Source organism: Bubalus bubalis, chromosome 15 (genome assembly GCF_019923935.1).
Source record: "Bubalus bubalis isolate 160015118507 breed Murrah chromosome 15, NDDB_SH_1, whole genome shotgun sequence".
Classification (NCBI taxonomy): Eukaryota; Metazoa; Chordata; class Mammalia; order Artiodactyla; family Bovidae; genus Bubalus; species Bubalus bubalis.
The window spans coordinates 60,678,055-60,700,083 of NC_059171.1; the positions used below are offsets into that span (position 1 = coordinate 60,678,055).

Genomic DNA, 22,029 nt, shown 5'->3' on the forward strand with positions numbered 1-22,029 from the left:
GCGTGGTGTAATAAGACTCCACTTCAAAAAAAAAGTAAAATGACTTGCTTCTGTGGGATCTGTAGGAGTGTTAAAACAAACAAACAAACAAAAAAATAGATAAAGTCGTACCCTGTAGGTCCTTCTCCACCTTTCAGATACCGGGTCAGGAGACGGAAACTGAAAATCCGTAACGCTAACCAGCCATTTAGTGCTTATCAGTTCCCAACATGACAAGTAAAGGTTCTAAGACAGCTTCCCAGTAGCGTGTGTTCGGCTTGGCAGTCCTTGAAAAGGATGTTAATACCCATTTTTACGCAAACACAACTCTAAAGCCCTCTAATGACTCAGCCCTACCACCTGCAAGCTGTTAACTCATACCAGACATTCCTCGATTTAACAGAAATTCTGAAAGGATTATATATATTATTCTAACTGTAACTTCTGATCACCAGATTTTTTTAATACTTAAAAGCTGCGGCTTCAAGCCATTGCCCATGATTGGTCACCTTCACAGAATCAAGAGCTCGCGGGGATTGCTAGAGAATTCAGGGTAGAGCTGAAAGAGGTGGGTGCGGCGCTTTCGACCTCTTCCACCCGACCCACCCTTAGCTCCCTTCTTCCCCGTTCCTGGTCTGAGAGCGCGCCGCCCGCACTCTGGGACCCGGCCTGGGACAACCCTCCCGGCGCCCAGTCCCCTCACAGGCCCTGGTCCGGTCTCAAACGAGGTCGCGGTCCCTCGGCTGCCCTCCACCTCGACAGGTCGAGCTCTTCCGCCCAGGCTAACTCAGGATTCGGCGGGTAGGCGGGCGCAGGGCCACTCGCTGTAGTGGAGGTCAGGCTCACCTTGGGGCACTCGCAGCCGGACGACAGCCAGCACCGTCCCAGACTGCCCGGCGGAGTCTCCAGGGTCACCAGAGGACTCCCAGGTCACCAGCCCAGGCATCCTCAGCCGCAGGTGGCAGGGCAGTTGGAACCGACCCTACCCGGAAGCACGCCGACTTCCGGCAGCCCTCTGACTTCCGGGCCTGCGCGGAGGTGCGCTGAGCGCGCCCGCCCCTCCCCCGCCCGCTTCCCGGCGTGCCCCGCGCAGGAAGGGCCGGAGTCGACAATAACAAACCCGTGGCGGCCGTGTCCGCGGCCCTAACCGAGCCCGGCGCTGCCTCTGGTTCCGTCGCCCGGCCCCTCGGCTCTGACCGGCCGCGGCTCGCCCTTCCCCGGCCCCTGACGCAGAGCCGAGGGGCCTGCCCGTCCCCGTGCCTGGAGGTGGCTGCCTTGGCGGCGCCGGCGGTTGTGTCGGTTGACGGCGCGGATGGGCGGTTGGTAACCGCCGCCGAGGACGAGGCGGCGGCGGAAGATGGTGCCGGGGGCCGCGGGCCCTGCTGCTGCCGCCGGCGGAGGAGGAGGCGCTGCCCGGTAAGCGCGGCGTCGGGCCCCTCGGGCGCGGGTCCCCGGGCGGGAGGCGGAGGCGGGCGGCTGCGCTGGGCCTGTGCGGCCCGGACTCTAAGGTGCCCCCCGACCTCGCAGTGCCCCCCCGACCTCCCGGTGCTCCCAGCCGGCGTCGGAAGCGCCGGGGTCCGAGACGCACCTTCGCCGCCGACCGCTCCTGCCGCCGCCAGGTCGGGCCCCGAGGTGTCAGACGGCGAGCCGGCCGGGGCGAGGGTCGCAGACGCGGCTCTGTCCGGACCCCGGAGCTCGAGGCTCCCCGAGGGCAGCGTCCGGATAAAGTTACTCCTGGGAATGACTCAGCCTCCGCCGGCCCGCGGGTGGGTGCGGGCCGGGGCGTGTGTGCGGATTTCACAACTTCCCCGGTCGGAGCCGGGCGGGCCGGCCGGGTGTTGAGGGGTGCATCTCCGCGGGCTCCCGGCTGGACGCGCCGCGGCGCCCGGGGTTGTTTGGTAACCGAGTCCCCGCACCGTGCTCCTGCCGTGTGGTCACAGCGCGGGGCCTGCGGGCCGGGGCGGGCCGAGGTGCTCGCGCTGGATACGGAGGCTGAGAGACCTCAAGCCGGAGAGGGGAGGCCCGATGCGGGCCGCAGGAGGACCGGTCTGCTTTGCTAGTCGCCGTATTGTACAGTTTCTCGGTTGTCTTGTGTGGGTGGTGCTTGTGTGTGTGTGGTTTCTTCGCAGGGTGGGGAGGTTAGCAGCTTAGGAGGGGTACTCAATTTGAGGTAGACAGCCTGTGTGATGAGTCTCGTTGGTGTGTTTCCATGTTTGATGGACACAGGGTTCTTCCAGGTCCGGTGTTTCTGTGGAAAGACGCAAGGGGCCGTCGAGGAAGGCGGCTGATTGGATCTGTCAGCAGGCCCTGCTGGGGATCAGAAGATGGTTTTCTCCTTTCTGTTTTTAATGTTGTAACAACAGAATATGGTCTGAATGAGCATATTTTCTCAACATTTGTGTTTAACATTGTGTCTAAAACCTAGAGTTTTATAAAACAGGGTGCTTTATGTTGATAAACGGTTGTGTTGGTAAATGCCTGGTGATGGAAATCAGATATGGACTCAGACACGGTTTTCAAAAGAGTAATTTAATTTCGTCTGTTTGGAATGCTTTATGTTTGTCACAGTTAGGATTGTTTCTGGCCTGATTCTTGTGTGGAGATGTTGGATGATAGGAGAGGAGGACCGCATTTTTCTGGCCCATGCTGAACACACACACGTTCAGAATAGAGGGCAGGTTTACTTCCAACAAATGAAACTCATTGAAGGGTCAGAGGGCACAAGACCTTTGTATTTTGGGGAGGAAAAACAAACAAAAAACCCCACACTTTTGAACCTAAATTTTTATTATGTAAGCTTGTTCATTTCAGTCAGAAGCTTGAGAGGAGCTCTTATTGGGCCTCTAATTTTGAGACTGTCTTTAAACTCTCCTGCATTCAGCAAATGTTTAAACACCTGTTTTATGCTTTACTTTGCAGATGTGTGTAACTTTTCAAAAAAAAGCAGTGGGTAGTAAAATGTTCTCATCCAGATAGTACTGTTTGGTAACCCCAGTAAGCTTTTTGTATTCAGAAAACACTGGCTCAGGCACCTCCAGTGAAAGTCTAGCAGCTCCCCCTTCCACACTCACTCCCTCAGATGGTTGTTACTTCCTTACGGAGATAGACCATGGAGCCAGGCTCTGCAGGGAATACAGGAATGTGTACCATGTTGTTTTTGCCCAGTAAGAGAAGGGAGATTGAAGTCCTGTATACAGTCAACTACTATTTAAGCATTGTCTGAAATCTGAAGGAAAGACCCAAGAGAAGTGAGGAAGCTGACTATTTCTGACCATCTCGGAATAGAAGGAAACTGCAGCAGCTTTGAGGTCCTTGGCATATATAGGGGAAAAGATCACTAAAAGGTGGGTGGACAGGAGTGAGGGGAGAGCAGTAGGAAGAGGTGGTGTCCTGGAGGCTCAACAGATACTTAGAGGAGAGTAGCGTCCTGTAAACTGCCATGTTCAGAGGCACAGTGATTTGTTCAGTAAACCTGGTGAATCTGGGAAGCAGTTTGGATTGAGAGTCATTCATTTTTTCATGAAATGTTAAACCCTAGCAAGACCCAGTTTTAACTCTAGCAATGAGCAGTGAACAAGGGTAACTTTATATGTACGCTTTGTATGAGGTTGTAGAAAGCGGCGGTGACACACTGGTAGTTTTAAGGAAGATCAGTTGCAAGTTCACACTATGTTGAGATGTGCTGAAATAGACACAGTGCTGGAGGAGCAAATCTTGGAGTGCTGGGTTGAAGATCCATACTTGCTATACATGTCATGATTACACTGCTGTGGTTCTTCCATTATTGTGGTCCTGAGCAACCTGTAACCTGGGCTTTTTGTACAGGGCTCTGGGAGGCTGGCCTTTCTCCATCCCTCAGTGAAGCTGCTGTTCTCTTAAGTGACTCTTTGCAGGCACAGTGCTTGAGTACCTCCATACACCCCTTCTTCCAGCTATTTATTGGCTGCCCTGAGGGTTATGGGATTTACCTCCAATTTTGCTCTCTGTTGATTTCTCCTTTAAAATTTTTTTATTTTAATGTTTTTTTGGTCCTGCCATGCAGCCTGTGGGGTCTTAGTTCCCTGGAAGACCAGGGATGGAACCCTTGCTCCCTGCAGTGGAAGTGTGGATTCTTAACTACTGGATCACCAGGGAAGTCCCTAAATTCTCCCTTTATTGGCTTTTAATTGTGCTTAGAGATGGACATAAACGTAACTGGTTTAGGACTATCTAGGTTATATTTTTCTTTTATATGCTTTACATAATTGGCTAGTAATCATCAGAATACTGAAATCTTAGTCAATCAGTGCGGTTACTATTTCCATGACTGTGTTTTTAACCATTATACTGCAGATTACAGCAGTGCACACCCTTTTTTGATATTGCTGTGTATTTACATGCTATGAAAGATTAGAAAATCTTGTTGTAGATACTGTTGTGTGAGACGTTAGACTTTAAACAAGCAGAATTCACATTTACATTTAAGGATGGTGTCATACCTTGTTTCATCACTAAGTCGTGACCGAATCTTGCAACCCTGTGGACTGTAGCCCACCAGGATCTTCTGTCCATATAATTCTCCAGGCAAGAATACTGGAGTGGGTAGCCATGCCTCCTCCGGGAGATCTTGCCGACGCAGGGATCAAACCTGGGTCTCCTCCATTGGCAGGCAGATTCTTTACCATTGAGACACCTGGGAAGCTCATATTTGCGATTGTTTAAAAACTATCATGTGCAGCCCTGATGTAGCATCTTTTAACAGTTATTCTGAGAATCTATCAGATGACATGCAAATTTTTAAAAAACTTTATTTTTTAAATTGAAGGATAGTTGCTTTACAGAATTTTGTTTTCTGTCAAACATCAACATGAATCAGCCATAGGACATGCAAATTTTCAAATTGCATTAAGGATAAAGTAATAATAATCTTTATTGGGACACATATTTTAGACTGTGTATTTAAAGTCATGTGTTTTACACAGCTTTTATGAATGTCAGGACACTACAGTGTGCAATACGTTTATATGTACTGATATGGAGAGATTCCCATGTTATTATGCTATTCATCTCAAAACAGATTGCATGTATGCATGCTGTTATCTCATTTTTGAGAAACTACTTTGTCCAGGTGTACTTCCTGTATCTGGAGGAAGACCCCAAAGGCCCAGCTCTATCCACACTGTCAGGGATCTCCCTCTCGCTCCATTCCTGTCCTGCTGTCCTCCCATCAGGTCTGGTTACAGACACCCTGGACCTTTCTGGAAAGGCTCTCTGGGGAGTGTGAGGAAGATGCCTGACCTACTCTTCTTTCCTTCTTTTTTCTTTTCTTGGCAGAGAAAGAGGAGGATCAGGTGGGAATAAATCTGATCTGGAGAGGCTGAAGCCCAGTTTCAGTCCCTGGATGACCTGGACTCTCCCATTTGTGGTGAACATCACTAGTTTCATTGATGCAGCACCCGTGGCCCTCAGGTTCAATTGCTGAGTTACAGTTTGCAAAATTGCAAATCAGACAGAAGTTTTCCTACTCCTTATTCTTTCTCTGAAGCTTTTCATCCACCTTGTCCAGCATCATCCACATTTCATGTGGCCTGCTAGACCTGAGAGCAACTCGAGGGTCTTTGGACTCCCAACACCTGGCATAGAAGTATTAGTTGCTTAGATATGTCCAACTGTTTGCGACCTCATGGACTTTAACCCGCCAGGCTCCTCTGTCCATGGGATTCTCCAAGTAAGAATACTGGAGTGGGTAGCCGTTCCCTTCTCCAGGGGATCTTCCCAACCAGGGATCAAACCCGAGTCTTCTGCCTTGCACGCAGATTCTTTTTTTACCATCTGAGCCAAAAGGTGTTCAGTAAACATAGGGTGAATAATGACCAGCCGTGTGCCATTTGGGAGGTTGTTGTTGTCTGGGGCTTTCCCTTTGTCTCCCCGTGTAAGGAAGCTGATTCTGAGTTTTGAATGGATCAGACAGGTTGACAGTAAGCTAGAGGGACAAACCTGACTGTTGTGGTGGTAAGGTCTCAAAGAACAAATTGCAGATATCCAGTAATAAATGATAGACACTTGTGTGAATATGGGAGATGCTTTCTTGTTTTTACAAGCATTAAAGTACAATTGTAACACCTGTATCTCTGGGAGTAAATGCATTGGAATCAGTGTTTTTAAAAATACCCCCTCATTTATAGCTTACTGTATCCCAGGACCCAGGAGGAACAGATGTCCTTTCACGATGTGAGATTGTTCTCCCCAAATGAGATCCTTCATACGACTTGACAGCTCGAGAGAGCTCTGTAAGTTCAGAGTCAGAGAGGGAAGGCCGAGGGCCATCTGTGACCAGGGGCGACTTCCAAAAGGGCTGATGGACCCAGAAGGGCTTTCTGACCACACTTGAATGAGTAACTGTCAAATGAGCAGAAATGGCAAGTATGGGAAGACTGTGTAAAGTGAGAGGATGGGTTTCATGTAGGGAAATAGCTGGAGATACTTTTGGAAAGGCAAACGGGTTGATTATGAAGTTCTAAAATGTTGGTAAAGTTATGGTTGTCACCATTTTTAGAGTTGTTACTATATTCCTTGCACCGTGTGGTAATGTGAGATGCATTATTGCTGTCCTTCTCTGCAGAGGTATTATTTCAGTTCTTGATGTGCAGAGGTCATCTGAGTCTCCGTGGGAGAGTCGCATTCAAATACAGGTGACTCGCCATTTCAGTGCTCATCTAGCCTTAAGCCAGAGTTGGTGGGTTCTCTTTAAAGGGGCGGGCAAACGATGGAGTTCAAGGAGACTGTGTACCGAGTCGGTCCTGTCCTGAGGTCAGCGGGGCAGTGGCTGTGAAGAAACAGATGACAGGTTTGTGGCCTGCGGTGGCCACAGTGAGACTCCGGGGGGGCGGAGCGTCTGGTGCTTGTAAGTGGTGGGCGTGTTCAGGAAGGGCTGGAGCAGGATAGAGAGTTTCCAGTCTCTAAAATAAGGATTATGTCATTGGAAAATCAGGGGTTGGATTATATAGGAAAAAAGGGATAGGATGCAGACAGAAATAACTGACGTCTTGGGTAGCAACAGAGCGATAGTTTTGTTCACAGAGGAAGTTAGGGAACAGTTTTAAAGGGAAAGTACCAAATTGAAGTGTAGACCTGCTGAGTTTGAGAGACACTGTGATTTCTGGTTGGAGATAAGTGCAGTGGGTAAGCACCAGTCCTGAGCTGAGGGCAGAGGTCTGGGAGGGTTCACGTGGCGGTTGTCTTGCCTTTGGTTGGCATAGCCCTTCTCTGCATGTGTACATTCTCTGTGTTCTCACAGCCCTGTGACTTGGGAAGTCTCCTGCTTTGTTGTATCAGAATAATTTAGGTTAGTTGAGGTCCATCAGTCACACAGTCAGTAGTAGGGACAGGACTTGAATATAGGTCTTCTGACGCAGGATCCACCTTCTTTTCACAGTGCTCTCCTCCCTCTTATGTGCATATCTAGGGAAGTGTGTGGAGTGAGGGGGTAGTTCTTCCTGGGAGCCTGATGGGGGCCAGCCTAGGACCAGCAGGTGAGGAGCCTTGTCCATCCCTTAGCTGCACCAGCTGAGATGGTGGGTTTTCAGGTCCTTTATTTCTTTGTAACTGTGTGATGTTCTTTTTTTCTTTTTCAAAAATGGAAACAAGTATTTTTAACCCCCAATTGTGATTTTTAAAGAGACCAAAGTCCAGCATCCAGAGATAGCCTTTTTAAAAAAATTGATGTTACATTGTTCCAGACTTCTTAATACTTGTGTCTTCGTATACATCCCTCAGTATTAGTTAATAAACTAAAACCCACAAATAGAATCACATGGTACATTCTGTAGCTGAATGATGATAAATACGTCAGTTATCTATAGGTATGGATTTAATGAACATTTTAAACACATTTAAAACACAATAAAACGTGGGTGGGCCACACATCCCCACCAGGAGGAGGCAAGACTGTCCCTCCTGACCCCAGAGAGGACCCCCAGAGCCCTGCACCTGGAGCACTCTAAGCTCCCTGCCATGCAAATCTTCCTTTGTCTGCTTTTACCTTTAATGTGTATCCTTTCACTATAATAAAACGGTAATCCAAAGTACAGCACTTTCCTGAACTCTGTGAGCTTAGGTGACGCCTCAACTTGGTCCGCTGGTCTGAAGTGAGGGTGATCCTGGGCACCACCACACTTGTGGCTGGGATCCCAGGCGGAGAGTGGTCTTGTGGAGCTTGGTGCGTCTAAGTCTGGGTGTGACTGAAACCACTGCACACTCATATGTGGAGTGCATTTTGGGCTTCAATAATGCTGTTTATGAAGTATCTGTAATAATGTGGAGAGACAGTTATTAGTGGACAAGTAATTGATGAGTCAAGATGTACTGGATGATGCTGTAGTATGAAATCCTCATGTAGAGTTTTTGTGATTGTTCAGTTTTTCTCTCACACCACAAGCCCTCCAGGGCCGGCAGGGGTCTGCACTGACATTACTCACCCAGGACCGGCTCTGCCACTTGGGAGCTCCTGACGGTCAGCTATCACTTCAGTCTGCTGGCTTCTTGCCTTTCATTCATTAAAATATTTGGTTCTGATCTGCAGTGGGACAGGAACACGTCTCTTAGTGTTAGTGTAGAGCCATTGGGGTGCATTTGGAAAGTAACTGCGTGCCCCATAATCAGTAGTGGGGTGATTATAGGTGAAGTGGAGCCTTACTTATCCTTGGTGGAGATGACAACGTTGAAAACCTTAGAGATTTTCCTTTGGGAACAAGCTGAGAAATCGTGTGGTCAGTGTTACTCATGTGACTTCTCCGCAGTCTTCACAGGCATATAGGATAATTCTTTGCTAGTGTGGGATTATTCATTCATTTTATTGAGAAAGTATTTTAGAGCTGGTTTCCAGGAATGCAGTATGCTTGCTTTAAAGAAGCTTGTTATTCAGGAGAGGTGAGAACTGTGTGGAGAAACATCCCAGTAGCTGCAGCAGAGAAGCACACGTGGATATAAAGTCAGCACAGCGAATGGCAGGATTATGTGATTAACTCCATGAAAGAGAATGTGTGTGTGTGTGTTGGAGCGGGGCGGGGGGAGGGGGGGTGTGGTGTTGCAGTAGATCATGGGGGGTGATGATCACAGTGGGCAGAGGAAGGAGGGTCCAGGCTGGGGAAGAGCCTCAGAGACTTGAAGTAGCTCATTTTGTTCAGAGAGCTAAGCTGTATGGTGTTTGGGAGTAAAACCTGGGGAGGGGAGGAGAGAAAGAAGCCGTACAGTGTCTGCCATTTTACTGCACTGTCCGGGCTTGGATCCTGTGATATTACTGAAGCCCTGATTTCTTAGTTTCCTTATCTGTGAGGTGAGAATGATGATAGTATCCCTCTTAAAGGGTTCTGTGTGTGTGTGAGTATTAGTTGCTCAATCATGTCTGACTCTTTGCGACCCCATGGACTGTAGCCCATCAGGCTCCTCTCCATGGGATTCTCCAGGCAAGAATACTGGAACAGGCTACCATGCCCTGTCTCCAGGGGGATCTTCCTGACCCAGGGATCGAACCCAGGTCTCCTGCATTAACAGACAGATTCTTTACCATCTGAGCCGCCAGGGAAGCTCAGCTTAAAGGATTCATGTGAGGATCAAATGAAACAGTGAAGCGTTTATTAGAACAGTGACCTAGAGCATAGTAAATACTTACGAATGGTGGCTGCTGCTATGAAGGTCATCCTGATGGTGGTTGGTGTTCAGGAGCAGAACCATCTTACACACACAACACCACCCCCAACCTCCCTGAGGACAGTGGGAGGATGCTGAGGGAGGTGAGGTGTTGAGGATGCAGGGAGCAGGTTGAGAGACTTGTGGAGATCAGAGACAAGTGAGGGCTTGATGAACACAGGAGCCTCAGGAGTCAAAGTCGGTGGTCAGTAGACAATAAGAATACTACTAACTGGATTTTTACTGCTGTTAACCTACCTGTGAGGACTACAGGAGGGTCTGTAAGACAGCAAGTGAGAGAGGGGATTTGTTGGTTCCATCAGTAAAGAGAGGTTTGAGGTTTTAGGTGGCGGAGCAGATGGGGGCGGGGTTATATAGAGGACGCCTGGGGAGGCATGCCGGCAGGTTTGGTCATCAGCAGTGGTGCCACGGGAGGTGGTGGGGTCCCAGCCCAACGCTGGGGAGGAGGCCCAGGAGGAGGAGGAGCAGCCGCCCAGCAAGGGTGCTTCCTGTCTGTCCAGCGATTTGATGATCTCTACTCACTGTGTTCCCGCAGTGCCCCTGCGATGCTGGTACTGTATGTGAGAAGTACCACAGTCCTAGCTGTTGGAAACACACAGACATATTATTTCACATTTGCTGGGTGCTCTGTCTCAGTAGACTCGGTGATGGTCTCTGGCAGGGGTGGGGTCTTGTCTGAGGTTCAGCAGGAATTGCTGTGCTTGTCAAGAACCAGCTCCTTGCAGGTTCTTGAACGGAGGCTTCTTGCTGGCTCTGGCTTCTGTTTCTTGCCACGTGGGCCTCTCCATATGACAGCGTGTCCTGTGAAGCTGGCAGGCGGGAGCAGTCACCCGGCAAGGTGGAGGTTATGTTGAGGAAGTGCTATCGTGTAAATGACCTCCTGTTACCCTGGCCGAGTTTCAGTGGTTCCAACAGATCCCAGGCCCTGCCCATGTCCAAGGGGCTGGCTTTGAGGCTCGGGGCTATGATACCCTTTTATTCCTGTTTTACAGAAGAAACTGTAAGTATTAAATATACAAGTAATGGGGACCATTGTGTATTAAAGACAAAAGGGACTGTAGGCTTTGACAGTGTTGGGAAGCTCTCTGGGGACTTTGATATCTTTTTAATGGGATGGTCTAGGTTAAGGTCATGTGCTTGTGGTTCATTGAAGAAGAGTAGAGATCACTCTTTTGGAAGAGCATGCTGTTGTTATTGTTGAATTATTTCTCTCTATAATCAAAAATTTTTCTTTTCTAGTTCACTGAGTTTAACCAGTAATGCCGTTCAGTTGCCAATATCAAGCAAAGCAAACATAAGCCACTTGTAATCTGCTTCTTAAGAACAGTGGTAGTCCTTTTTAACTGTGCCTGCCGGTGAGTCACAGTTCCTGCCTTTATAACGGAGTTTTGATGTAATGCATTTAAAATAGTGATTTTGGAAACATTAATTTTAAAGCCTTGCTTCCTTTCTTTTCCCTTCTTCCCTCATAATTCTACTCTAAGCTCATGTGGAAAGAGCATAAGGAAAGATAGCTACTAGTTTCTGAAAATTTAGTTTTTGTCATCTTTCATCACTTATATTGATCTTGGGGGTTTTTACCTCTGGTTGTTAAAACATAAAATACTAGCTCTTGACATCTGCCCCTTTATTCATAGATGAGGAAGCTTTATTTATATGTAGGATTTTGACTTGGATAACTGGGTAATGGCAGAGTTGTTTTAAATATTCAGATATCCTATGCAGTGTCTGCTGTTCCACAAAGTGATGAGCTCTTACGGCCAGAGTTTCTTGTGTGGAGTGTTTCTAGCTCAGCGTGGAGGTGGAACTTGGATTAACCAAGTCTGTCCCTCCTGTTGCAAGTGGTGGCTCTTATTTGCTGTTAGTAAGTTTAAAACTATTTTTGTTGTTGTTGTTGTTCCAAGGAAAAAGTGGGGGGAACTTTTGGAGTTAGAAAAATGTTTGACCACATTTTTAATTTTTATTCTTAATGTTGTGTGGTACATGAGAACAGTGTGAAATATACACCTAACTGTACTAACTCCTGGCCTCTTTCTTCCTGAAATCAATTATTTTTTTTTCATGATAGAAGTTATACTTCTCATTAGCCTCATTACTATTCATTATTATTTTTTAAGCACCAAGTTTACTGAATTGTCCAGTTAGCCATGTTAGACATCAAATCCTATTATTTGTTGCTTGTGTATTATAACTGTGCTCTGTCTTATGGGAACATAACCACATTTATACATGTGTTTGTAAATTGATGACTTCTCTTGTCTGTTTCTTTCAGTAACCATATCAGAGTGTGAGGTGTAAGCTTTCAGAATCCAGGAAACCATCATGAAGTTGTATGTATTTCTGGTGAACACTGGAACCACCCTGACATTTGACACTGAACTTACAGTGCAAACGTGAGCTGTGTTTTCCTTGATTCTCATCACTTTTGCATTTTGTACATGTAGAAAGTTGAAGATTTGATTTTGAGAATACTGTTCCTTTGTTAAATAAGAGTGGCAATATGGAAAGTCTTAAATCATTGTTTACATGTACAATTGTCATCTTCCTCTAAAATGTTAACATTAAATTTGTTAAGTTGTGCTTTGTTGTTTGTGTGACTATTTTCATGGTAAACAAACTGATTTCAAACCAAAGCAGTCTAATAGTTTTCATAGCTGATTGTTCTCCTGAATTTCACAGTGCCCTGCTGAGGTTATTGTTGCTAGCTGTATAAACCAGCATATTCCAGTCCTATGGTTTTTCATCATTGTTTTTATTATTTTAATGAATAAAGCCAGTAGTGTTTGTTTTGTTAATGATAGAGTAAAATTTGGGATAAACCTTATCTTTTTTAATGGATGAAATTACTTTTTGAGAGTTGTTTTTTATAAAATATGATTTGACTTGTAATTGAATGGTTTTTTGAAAGATGAGAAAATGAGAGCAGTTTTCTCATGGTATCCACTTAATGTGTTTTATGTAACGGGATATATATTAAAATCTCCACATCACATGAGGATTTTAACAAATGCTAATATAAGCAGCTTTGCTACTTATGTAAAGATCACAGAAATAAATATTTCTGCTGGCTGCACTTCACAGGCTCAGTGTTAGATGTGACACATGGGTGGTTTACTGACCTTGTAGTTATTTATGATTGGCTTGTTGATTGTGGAATCCAGTTGCAGAAACAATAAGCCTATATATTTTACTACTGTTTGGGGGGAAACTTTTTAATTGAAGTTCATTTGTCAGATATTTTTACACAGAGTGACTTTGATAATGAGAAAGGCCATCCTCAGGCAAATGTAAATAACGGATTTTGCCCCCCTCCCTCTCTGAAGTGTGGCTGACCTGAAGCATGCGATCCACAGCAAGTACAAGATCGCCATTCAGCACCAGGTGCTGGTGGTCAACGGGGGCGAGTGCATGGCTGCAGACCGCAGGGTGTGCACCTACAGCGCTGGGACGGTAGGTGCCCCACCTCCTCCACGTGGGCGGGCTCCAGCTCTCCCGCGGCTGGGAACTGGGGTCTGACTCCTACAGAGGGCAGTGTGCATATTCTGTGTCTGTAACAGTTTACTTCAGCTCTTCTTTGTTTTTGTTTTTTACTTCTCTAGGACACAAATCCAATTTTTCTTTTTAACAAGGAAATGATCTTGTCTGAGCGTCTACCTGCTATTCCTAAAACTACCTTTTCAACAGAAAATGACATGGAAATAAAAGTTGAAGAGTCCCTTATGATGCCTGCCGTTTTTCACACTGTCGCTTCAAGGACACAACTTGCAGTGGTGATTGTGATATTATTTATACTTGGTGCAGTTTAAAATTTAAAACTGGCGTATTTAACAAATCAATGATCAGTAATGTTTTTGTGGACAATTAGGCAACAGCAAGTGATCTAAAAACTGATTACTTTTAAAAGCATTCAGATCTAAATAGCATAGCAGTCTAAATTATAGAAGAAGCATGCCCAAAACATGAAAAATAGCAAACTTTTTGAAAATATAATTTTGTGATGACTCTGTCTGATTTATAATTTCAGGTGCACACTTTGTTAGTCATTCTACAGTTCCAGGACCTTAGCGCAGAACCACTATCTGAAACATTTTTTTACCATCTTTCCTAGAGGATGATATGCAGATGATAACTTTAGAACATAGCTTGGATCAGTGAAGTTCCTGTGTTCAGGTAGACAGACACAGGCAGAGTTGTATCCATGGTCAGGTCCTGGAGGAGAACCCAGTTTCTTCCTGATACATACTCGTATTGCTGCTTGCAAACCCTATGGGTTGTTTCCCAGTCATTTGATTTTGTTTTTGTTTATTTGTGTTTGTTTTTGACTTGCTAGTACTTTGCTGTAATACTAGCTGTAAGCTATCAGCAGAGGGACACATTTTGCTTTCAGACATAAAAAATGTCTTACAGTCAACCCAAAGTGTTTACCTTTTATGAAGATAAACTAGTAAAATACTAAACTACTAGTAAGTATGAATACTTGCTTTCTAAAATATATTTCTTAGCAATCTGTTTTAATGCAGTACATGCATTTGTGAAACTGGCTCATTCACATGAGATGCAAGATAAAAAAGAGAACCTCATCTCTCATCTTTATGAATTATGTTTAATAAACATTAAAGGGTCTGGAGATGATTTTTAGAAGGCAGCATTATTTTTAAAAAGGCAAATCTGTCAACTGAATTTATTTACTAAAGTTCTTTAGATATGTTTTCTGATTATTGGTCTACAAATAAAGATAGGTTATGCAGTTGCATGCCATTTAAAAACATCCATTTTAGGTGATATGATTGCATATTTGGTAAATTTGAGAGAATTTAATAAAAATCCATCAGCAGGAATTGTAAGGTTGATTGGAGTATGTGGTAAAAATGTGTAGACATTCATATTTCCCTTATTGTTCTGTTTTAGAATAGAAATGGGAAATATATTGCATTCTCAATAACAGCATCAACAAAAGCCTATACAATTCTAGAACATAAAACATTATAAACAAATGGAAAGATGTTCTTGATCATATTCTAATCACAGTGTTCACTAGCTTAATTAGTTAATTGTTGTGATGAAGCATTTTTGCTTCTGGGGAATGAGGAGAGTTTGGGGGGTTTTATTTGTTTTGCTTGGAAAGATCACTGTCCAGGTATAGGTAAGAAAATAAGGAGAAATAAGAATGGGAAGTGGAGGGAAGAAAGTACCTCAGGTTGTAGCATTCACCCAAAAGCTGCTATACGAAACCAAGACAGTGACTGCGGCTCAGACTGTCCACTGCATCAGCAATTAGAGACTTGTGTTTTGGGCCATTCCGTGGGGTTTGTGGGATCTTAGTTGGTTACCCAGGGATGGAACCTGGGCTCCCAACAGGGAGAGCCTATATTCCTCATCCCCGGACCGCCAGGCTCTGTCTTATAACCATCCAGAGCGCCATCTCCAGAGTCACATTTCCCAGTTACTTGTGTGACCTTAGACTTTTGTCTTTACTATTAGTAAAATTAATAATAGAGTTTTGTTTATTAACATACATATTTGAAAATGCATGTATCACAATTAGATATTCATTGTCATCGTATTTTCACAAAGTGAACAGATTTTAAAATATGGCATCAGCCACGGCCCTCCTTTGTGTTCTCTCGCTTTCAGTCCCCATTTTTCTCTTCCGTGAAGTTGATCAGTGTTCTGACTCCTTTTGTGACTGACCTGAGTCGGTGCAATGTTCCTGAGACTCAGTTGTGTAGTTGCAGGTTTGTATTAACTGCCATGTAGTATTCCCTTGTGTGAATTCACAGTTTTACTTTTGATGGTTATTGTTGCCTGACTCTGCCCGGATCTCCAGCCCCTTATCCTCCCCCAGGTGTGAGTTCCTCCTTATTACCATGGCAGCAGGCAGGAGCCATAACCTGAAACAGTCCAGAACAGTGCTTCCTTTGACATGAGTTGAGAGCACATTCATGCATGCACTTAAGTACACGTGTGCAGACGTGTGCATAGGCATTACCTTCTCTTACCATTTATTTCTTCTTTTGCAACATAGGAAATGTATGAAGTTGCCAAGAAACTCTGCTCTTTCTGTGAAGGTCTGGTCCATGATGAACATCTTCAGCACCAAGGCTGGGCTGCAATTATGGCCAATCTGGAAGATTGCTCAAATTCCTACCAAAAGCTGCTTTTCAAATTTGAAAGTATTTATTCAAATTATCTGCAATCCGTAGAAGACATCAAATTAAAACTTACTCAGTATGTTTGCCATTAAAATGGATAATAACATGTTTGTTTAAAATACCTTTGCAGTTTATCAGTACTTTTAGTAACAGTCACTTCATTTCTAGTAGGCCACATATTTATTATAATTGAGGTTTATTTTTTTGAGACTTTTATAATGACTTTCATGGAGTGTAAAATTTGTAAAACTATGGTTAGTTTTATCCTCCACATATTATATAGATTTACCACATTTTGTTTTCTTGTATTTTCTTTATGTAAAAGACTCTATACTTTGAAATTATTTAGAAGCCCAAGAATCTTTGTTTTTTGCCTTGCTACCAATAAAGTGAGGCAAAATGCAAATGAAAAGTTTTCAAACAGTAGTCAAAGAAAAATTTTTTTTTAATATTGCCATATGATGTAGGCTTGCTAAGATGGAAAAGAGCCATTGTGTTCTAGTTTTCATTTAGATTCTTTTTTTTTTTTTTTTTGGTTCTTTGCATGTAAGCATCTGATACCCATTGGTTGTTTTTTAAAAGGGCTATAATGAATGTAAAAAATATGGCAATAATTCTGCACAAATGTGGCCCTTTGTTGTGTGTGTACATGTATGCTTTCAGTGTCTTGTATTCGTTTTTTGTTTGTTTTTTCTTAAAATTTTTATTAGAGTCGGAGGGAAGTAGCACGTTCTTTTTTGAAATCAAGTGGGCCTTATTAATTCAGGTTTCTGTATTCTGAATGTTTAGGAACATTTTGGTTTTGAGATGACAGTGGGACACATCCTGGGAAGGAAGAGAGTGATTAAGACTGGGAAGAGCTTTTAAAAGTTTTTGTAATAACCTTTCCAAGTAAAACTGTTCAGGGGTACAAGGCAGGAGCTAGTCATCTCACATGTTAATGTAGGAGCATGAATGATTTTATATATATTTTTATAGAAGTTAAATTGTCAAGATTTCATCTTTGCTTCATGTTTTTTGACAACATATATCTATCTGCCTGTCTGTGTATTTTCAGGGTGTAATAAACCCAAGAGTTAACCTTAATCTCTAATAAAACTGTTAATTTTATCCTCTGCTTTCATTATATCTAAAATGTTTGATTAGCTTAGAGACAAAACATTAAACTTTAAGAGACTGCTATGGTAAATCTTTTTTATAAGTTTGAATTTTTTATACCTTAAGTTTAGTTAAAAACTGAGGGTCCATATGTATAGTGTGGACTTGGTACCTTTACTTTAAAGGGTCTCAGTGTGTAAAGGTACTCTCCGCTCTGCTTTCTTTAACGGACACCTCGTGGACTGCTCAGATGCATGTAGCCTAAGAGAGAGGGGGTGAGATTTCGTGATAACCTCTTCCTTTCAAAATGCTAACCTCTAACTTGAGTAGTCCTGTGATTTACTGACGGGTCTTTTGTACTTTAAGTTTAGGAACTGCGGTTTCAGTCATGGCCAAGATTCCGCTGTTGGAGTGCCTCACCAGACACAGTTACAGGGAATGTCTGGGGAGAGTGGATTCCTTGCCTGAACGCGAAGGCTCAGAAAAGGCTGAGACAAAGACCTCCACTGAACTGGTGCTCTCTCCTGATACGCCTGCAGCAACGAGCAAACCCTCGTTCACCTCATTTCACATGTCTGTGGAGCACGTAGCCTCAGACGCCACAGATGCTGAAAGTGGAAAGGATGTGAGGGAGCCTTGTCCAAGCCCTGCCCAGCAGGACGCAGCTGCAATAGAGGCTAAAGAGGGGGACCTGCCTTTCTTTAATGTTTCTCTGTTGGACTGGATCAACGTGCAGGACAGGCCTAATGACGTCGAGTCCTTGGTCAGGAAGTGCTTTGATTCCATGAGCAGGGTGAGGAGTCTTAGTCTGATCTTTCTTGTGTCACTGTTGTTTTCGCCAATTGAAGTTAGATTGCCTACACTAAGTACTTACTGTACAGTAATGGAAGAAAGGGTGCCTTGAGCCTTGGAGTGAAACTTCATAAGCACGTGTAGGAAGGATCTTGGACAAACCAAATCATTTAACGGGTAATGTAACCATACTTATGAAACTGACAGCAAATTTGGGAAGATTACTAGAGGTAATACAGGTAAAATCTCTATGCAGGGCTGAGCCTTGAGGTGTCCATTCCAATGGGGATGGTTTTGGTGGTGGTGGTGGTGGTACTTAGAATTTTTTTCTTCATGGTCCTGTAGTATCACTTGGACTTTTTAATAGCTCCTGTAATTTGTCTCTGCAGCTATGCTGTAGATATAATTTCGCTTATATCTTTAACAGTTAAATTGTTTTACTCTGAAAATGATTTACATTCAGTGAAGTACACAAGTCTTGAGTAGTTAGGAACCAGCTTCCAGAGGAGGACAACATTGAACCTTTCTTCCTCCCAGAAAACCCTGTGGGCCTCTTTCTAATCGGGTCCCCACCCCACCTTGGCAACTGGCCTCTGATGTTTGAAAGAAGTAATTTTAGATTCACCTGAGATAAAAGTCAGAACTTAGACATTGTTTTTTAGTCGTATTTTGTAATCATAGTGACTTGTGCTTAGGGTTATGCTTTCCCCAAGTATACTTATAAAAGCTTTTAAACTTGGGGCATAAATCTGGAATAAAGCTCTTCAGACCTGATCAGTAAGTGGTAGAAAATCTTGGCTGCCTGAGAGGAAGTTGGTGGGGCACGTGTGTCAATGAGACAGACCAGATGAAACAGCGTGAAGGTGAACTTCTCAGTCGGTTGGACGGAGGCTTGGTCTGTGGTTGGCTGTTGGGAGAAAGGCCACACAGGTCTGGGTGCCTGGAAACAGCAGCGTTCTGTTCTTGCTGAAGGCGGAGTGCAGTCTGAGTCGTCATTCTCTCAGTACCCGCATCCTTGATGACATCCTGTGGGTGTGGCTTTCATTTTGGCCGTTCATTATTTGTTGTCAAAGAAATCTTCAGTTAAGACATTTGCCTGGGTAGAGAAGTGTGGAATATATTATGCAAAGATTACTGCCAGAAATGAATGAAAGCTAGTGTTCTATCCAAACTATTGACGTTTTAGTAGCCTGAAAATTATGTTTATGGAAAATCAGTCATGTGCTTGTGATAGAGTGAGTGAAGTGTCATTTTTTGTAGTTTTACATCAGTCAGAGAACAGGCCTCTAGGCCATGGGAACCTCTTTTTAAAGGGCTTACAGGTGGCTGTGTGTTTGCATGTTTGAATGAAATCTAGCAAAGCCTCAAGTTTTATTCACTTTATATTACAAGGGAGAAGAAACAGTAATCCTTGTCTGGCTTGATGAAAATTCACATTCATTTACACCTACAGAATTGAGTGAGTCTCAAGACACTCTTCCATATTCGTCTGTATAGTTGTGTTGTTCTCTCAGTGAGGAAATACAGGAACATGGTAACCAGCAGCATATGGTCCGGAGTTTTTTTCTTCCTTAAGTCACTGCTGTTTTATGTGTTGTAATTTTGCCCAAGATGAAATCTGTTTTAGTCATTTTCTATAGCCTTTTGTCACCCTAATAATTTATAGCTAGTCAGTACTGTGGAAAGGTATGCACTGGACTCACCATGAAAATAGAAAATGTTCACATATGCACACATTTTAGTTAGCTGTCATACAAGGCAGGTGCCTCCCGTGTTTGGCTATTGACGTCTGCATGATCTTAGAAGTGCAGCTGAATTCTTGCCAACTGTAGAATAGTTCATTTTTAATTGCTTACATGTGTTGTCAGCGTGCTGAACACTGTACCAAAAATAAATAATTCATGATCCCTCAGCTGGTAGTGTTCTGGGAAGATGTGTTTGACGGGACTGCTCACAGTAAGCAGAGGTGTGCTTCAGTAAGTGGTAGGGCAGTCAGCATGAACAGAGACCTAGCTGGAGAAACTCAGGATTCATTCATCTGCAGTTCTGTGTCTCTGGGCAGAAGGAAGCTGTTTAGGAACTTGAGCAGAGGACAGTTCTAATGAGTCAGTGATCGTGGCTGATGTCCACGTGGAGATGGTAGCAGACAGGCAGAAACATGGACGGACACCGGTGGGAAGACAAAGATAAAAAGGTTGGGAGTTACCTTATTCTGGTTACAGCCACTGCTGAAACCCTGTGAGAAGCAGTAGAAATGGGCCACAGCACAGAACCCCCTGGGATCGCCTGTTTATGGAGGAGGCAGAAGAGGAGCAGGGTCCCGGAGGAGGTGGTCTCCGTTGGGCCACGTGTGAGCCCTGAGAGCAGCCAGTGCAGGGCCGTCTGCATGGAAGACACCAGTGTGCAGTGTTATTCCAAGGCGAGAGAAGCAGGTGGAGAGAAGTGTTTGGGTTCCTTGAATTACATAAATTCTAGGAAACTTGGAAAATTAAAGTCCAGCAACAGGGGAGATTACACAGCAAGAAAGTATAGGTGATGAAACAGATTGCTGGAGGAGTACAACCTGAAAATAAAGATATTGCCAAGGGGAGGGAGGTTTGAAGATGTTGATATGTTTTAGGGGGGAGGTTGGATTGATTAGACAGGTAATGACCAAAGAATATGTTTTTGTTACTAATTTTGCCCTACTGCATAAGATCTTGAAAATAGCATTTTCGGTGGGCTGTTGAGAATTGAATGAATTGTGGCTTGAGTTGTAAGGTGTATGCCTGGAACTAGATTGCTTAAGTATCCCAAAATAATCAGTAATAATTGTGGTTTTGTAACATTGTAATTACCCTGTTCTTAACCTTAGGAAAATATAATCTTGATTTCTCATGTTTCCACTTTTCTATAATCTTTACTCTCACTGTTTTTTTTTTTTTTGAAGTTGTAGATCAAAATAGTGTGAAATGTATTTTAAGCTCTTGGCTGAAAATTTCATTCATACATATTTCCATGTCACTCAGCTTGATCCCCGGATCATTCGACCCTTTATGGCCGAATGCCGTCAGACTATTGCCAATCTCGATAATCAGAACATGAAAGCCATCAAGGGCCTGGAAGACCGGCTGTATGCCCTGGACCAGATGATTGCCAGCTGCGGCCGACTGGTCAATGAGCAGAAAGAACTCGCTCAGGTGCTTACTGCAGATCTCTCTCGGGAAGGGGGATTTGTGGTTTCTAGACTAGTCTTTTATATGCACTGTTCGTTTGCTGTGCCCTGTGTTTCCACGTGACCCGTGAGTACTGTTAACTGTGGTATTACTGGTTCTGGTAGGACAGGAGGAGGCCGGTTCCTCATGTTCAGAGGTTTGAGCTAAGGCTGCACTGGGCGGTAGGGAGCCCTGCACACGCCCACAACCTCTGTCCATGATCCCTGAGCACCTCCTGCTCCCGCCTCAGGAAAATGGGGAGCCTTAGGAGGTCTAGTTCAATGCCGTGTTCCAAGAAATCAGGTAAAGAATCCTCCTGCAATGTGGGAGATCAATCCCTGCATTGGAAAGATCCCCTGGAGAAGGGAAAGGCTACTCACTCCAGTATTCTGGCCTGGAGAATTCCATGGACTGTATAGTCCATGGGGGTCGCAAGGAGTTGGACATGACTGAGCTACTTTCACTTCCAAGAACTCTGGTACCAGATTAGATTTATAACCATGAGAAGGTGGTGGGATTGTGGAGAGTGACTGACCTGGAGGTTTTCTCCATGTGGTGACGTTCTGTAATTTTTAAACATGTTTGAAATATTTATAATGTTTTTATAGTTTACAGACTGAATTCATCTTGTAACTACCAGATTCTCTTTTCCTTTCCCTTAATTTTGGATCCAGCCGCCTTAACTGATTTCTCCATCTTGTGTTTGCACTGAGTGGGTCCCCACCCCACGCCACCCCCACCCCATGCAGTGCTGAGTATCGATAGATGTTATACTGGCTGTCCTTGGTTAATTCCTGATCTGTGGGAAATGGTTGACATTTCACCATTACAATGTTCGTAGTAGGTTGGGTTTTTTTTTCCCCCTTGTTTTATTAGAAAGCCTTATAAGGTTAAGGAAGGTACATTCTATTTCTAATCTTGACCATCCTTGGATTCTTGGAATACGTTCATTGTGGTCATAATATAGTCTTTTTCATGTATTAGCAGTCTTCCCTTTAAATGACACATTTATCTTTGATATATTAAGGTCTATCATACATTAAAAATGGGCTTCCCTGGTGGCTCAGATAGTACAGAATCTGTCTGTAATGTGGGAGACCTGGGTTAGATCCCTGGGTTGGGAAGAT

The 22,029-nt window shown here is 44.2% G+C and overlaps 1 protein-coding gene across 1 annotated transcript in view; it reads left to right on the forward strand.

Moving 5' to 3' along the window:
- The first annotated feature begins 1,255 nt into the window (after nt 1-1,255).
- Nucleotides 1,256-22,029, forward strand: part of RB1CC1 (RB1 inducible coiled-coil 1) — a 39,605-nt gene continuing 18,831 nt past the window's right edge. The window contains exons 1-8 of the mRNA XM_006063400.4: nt 1,256-1,395; nt 10,906-11,021; nt 11,939-12,059; nt 12,990-13,116; nt 13,266-13,436; nt 15,692-15,894; nt 17,283-17,709; nt 20,717-20,887. Coding sequence (XP_006063462.3) covers nt 11,989-12,059; nt 12,990-13,116; nt 13,266-13,436; nt 15,692-15,894; nt 17,283-17,709; nt 20,717-20,887 — 1,170 coding nt within the window. The 5' untranslated portion in view covers nt 1,256-1,395; nt 10,906-11,021; nt 11,939-11,988. The remainder of the gene's footprint in view (nt 1,396-10,905; nt 11,022-11,938; nt 12,060-12,989; nt 13,117-13,265; nt 13,437-15,691; nt 15,895-17,282; nt 17,710-20,716; nt 20,888-22,029) is intronic.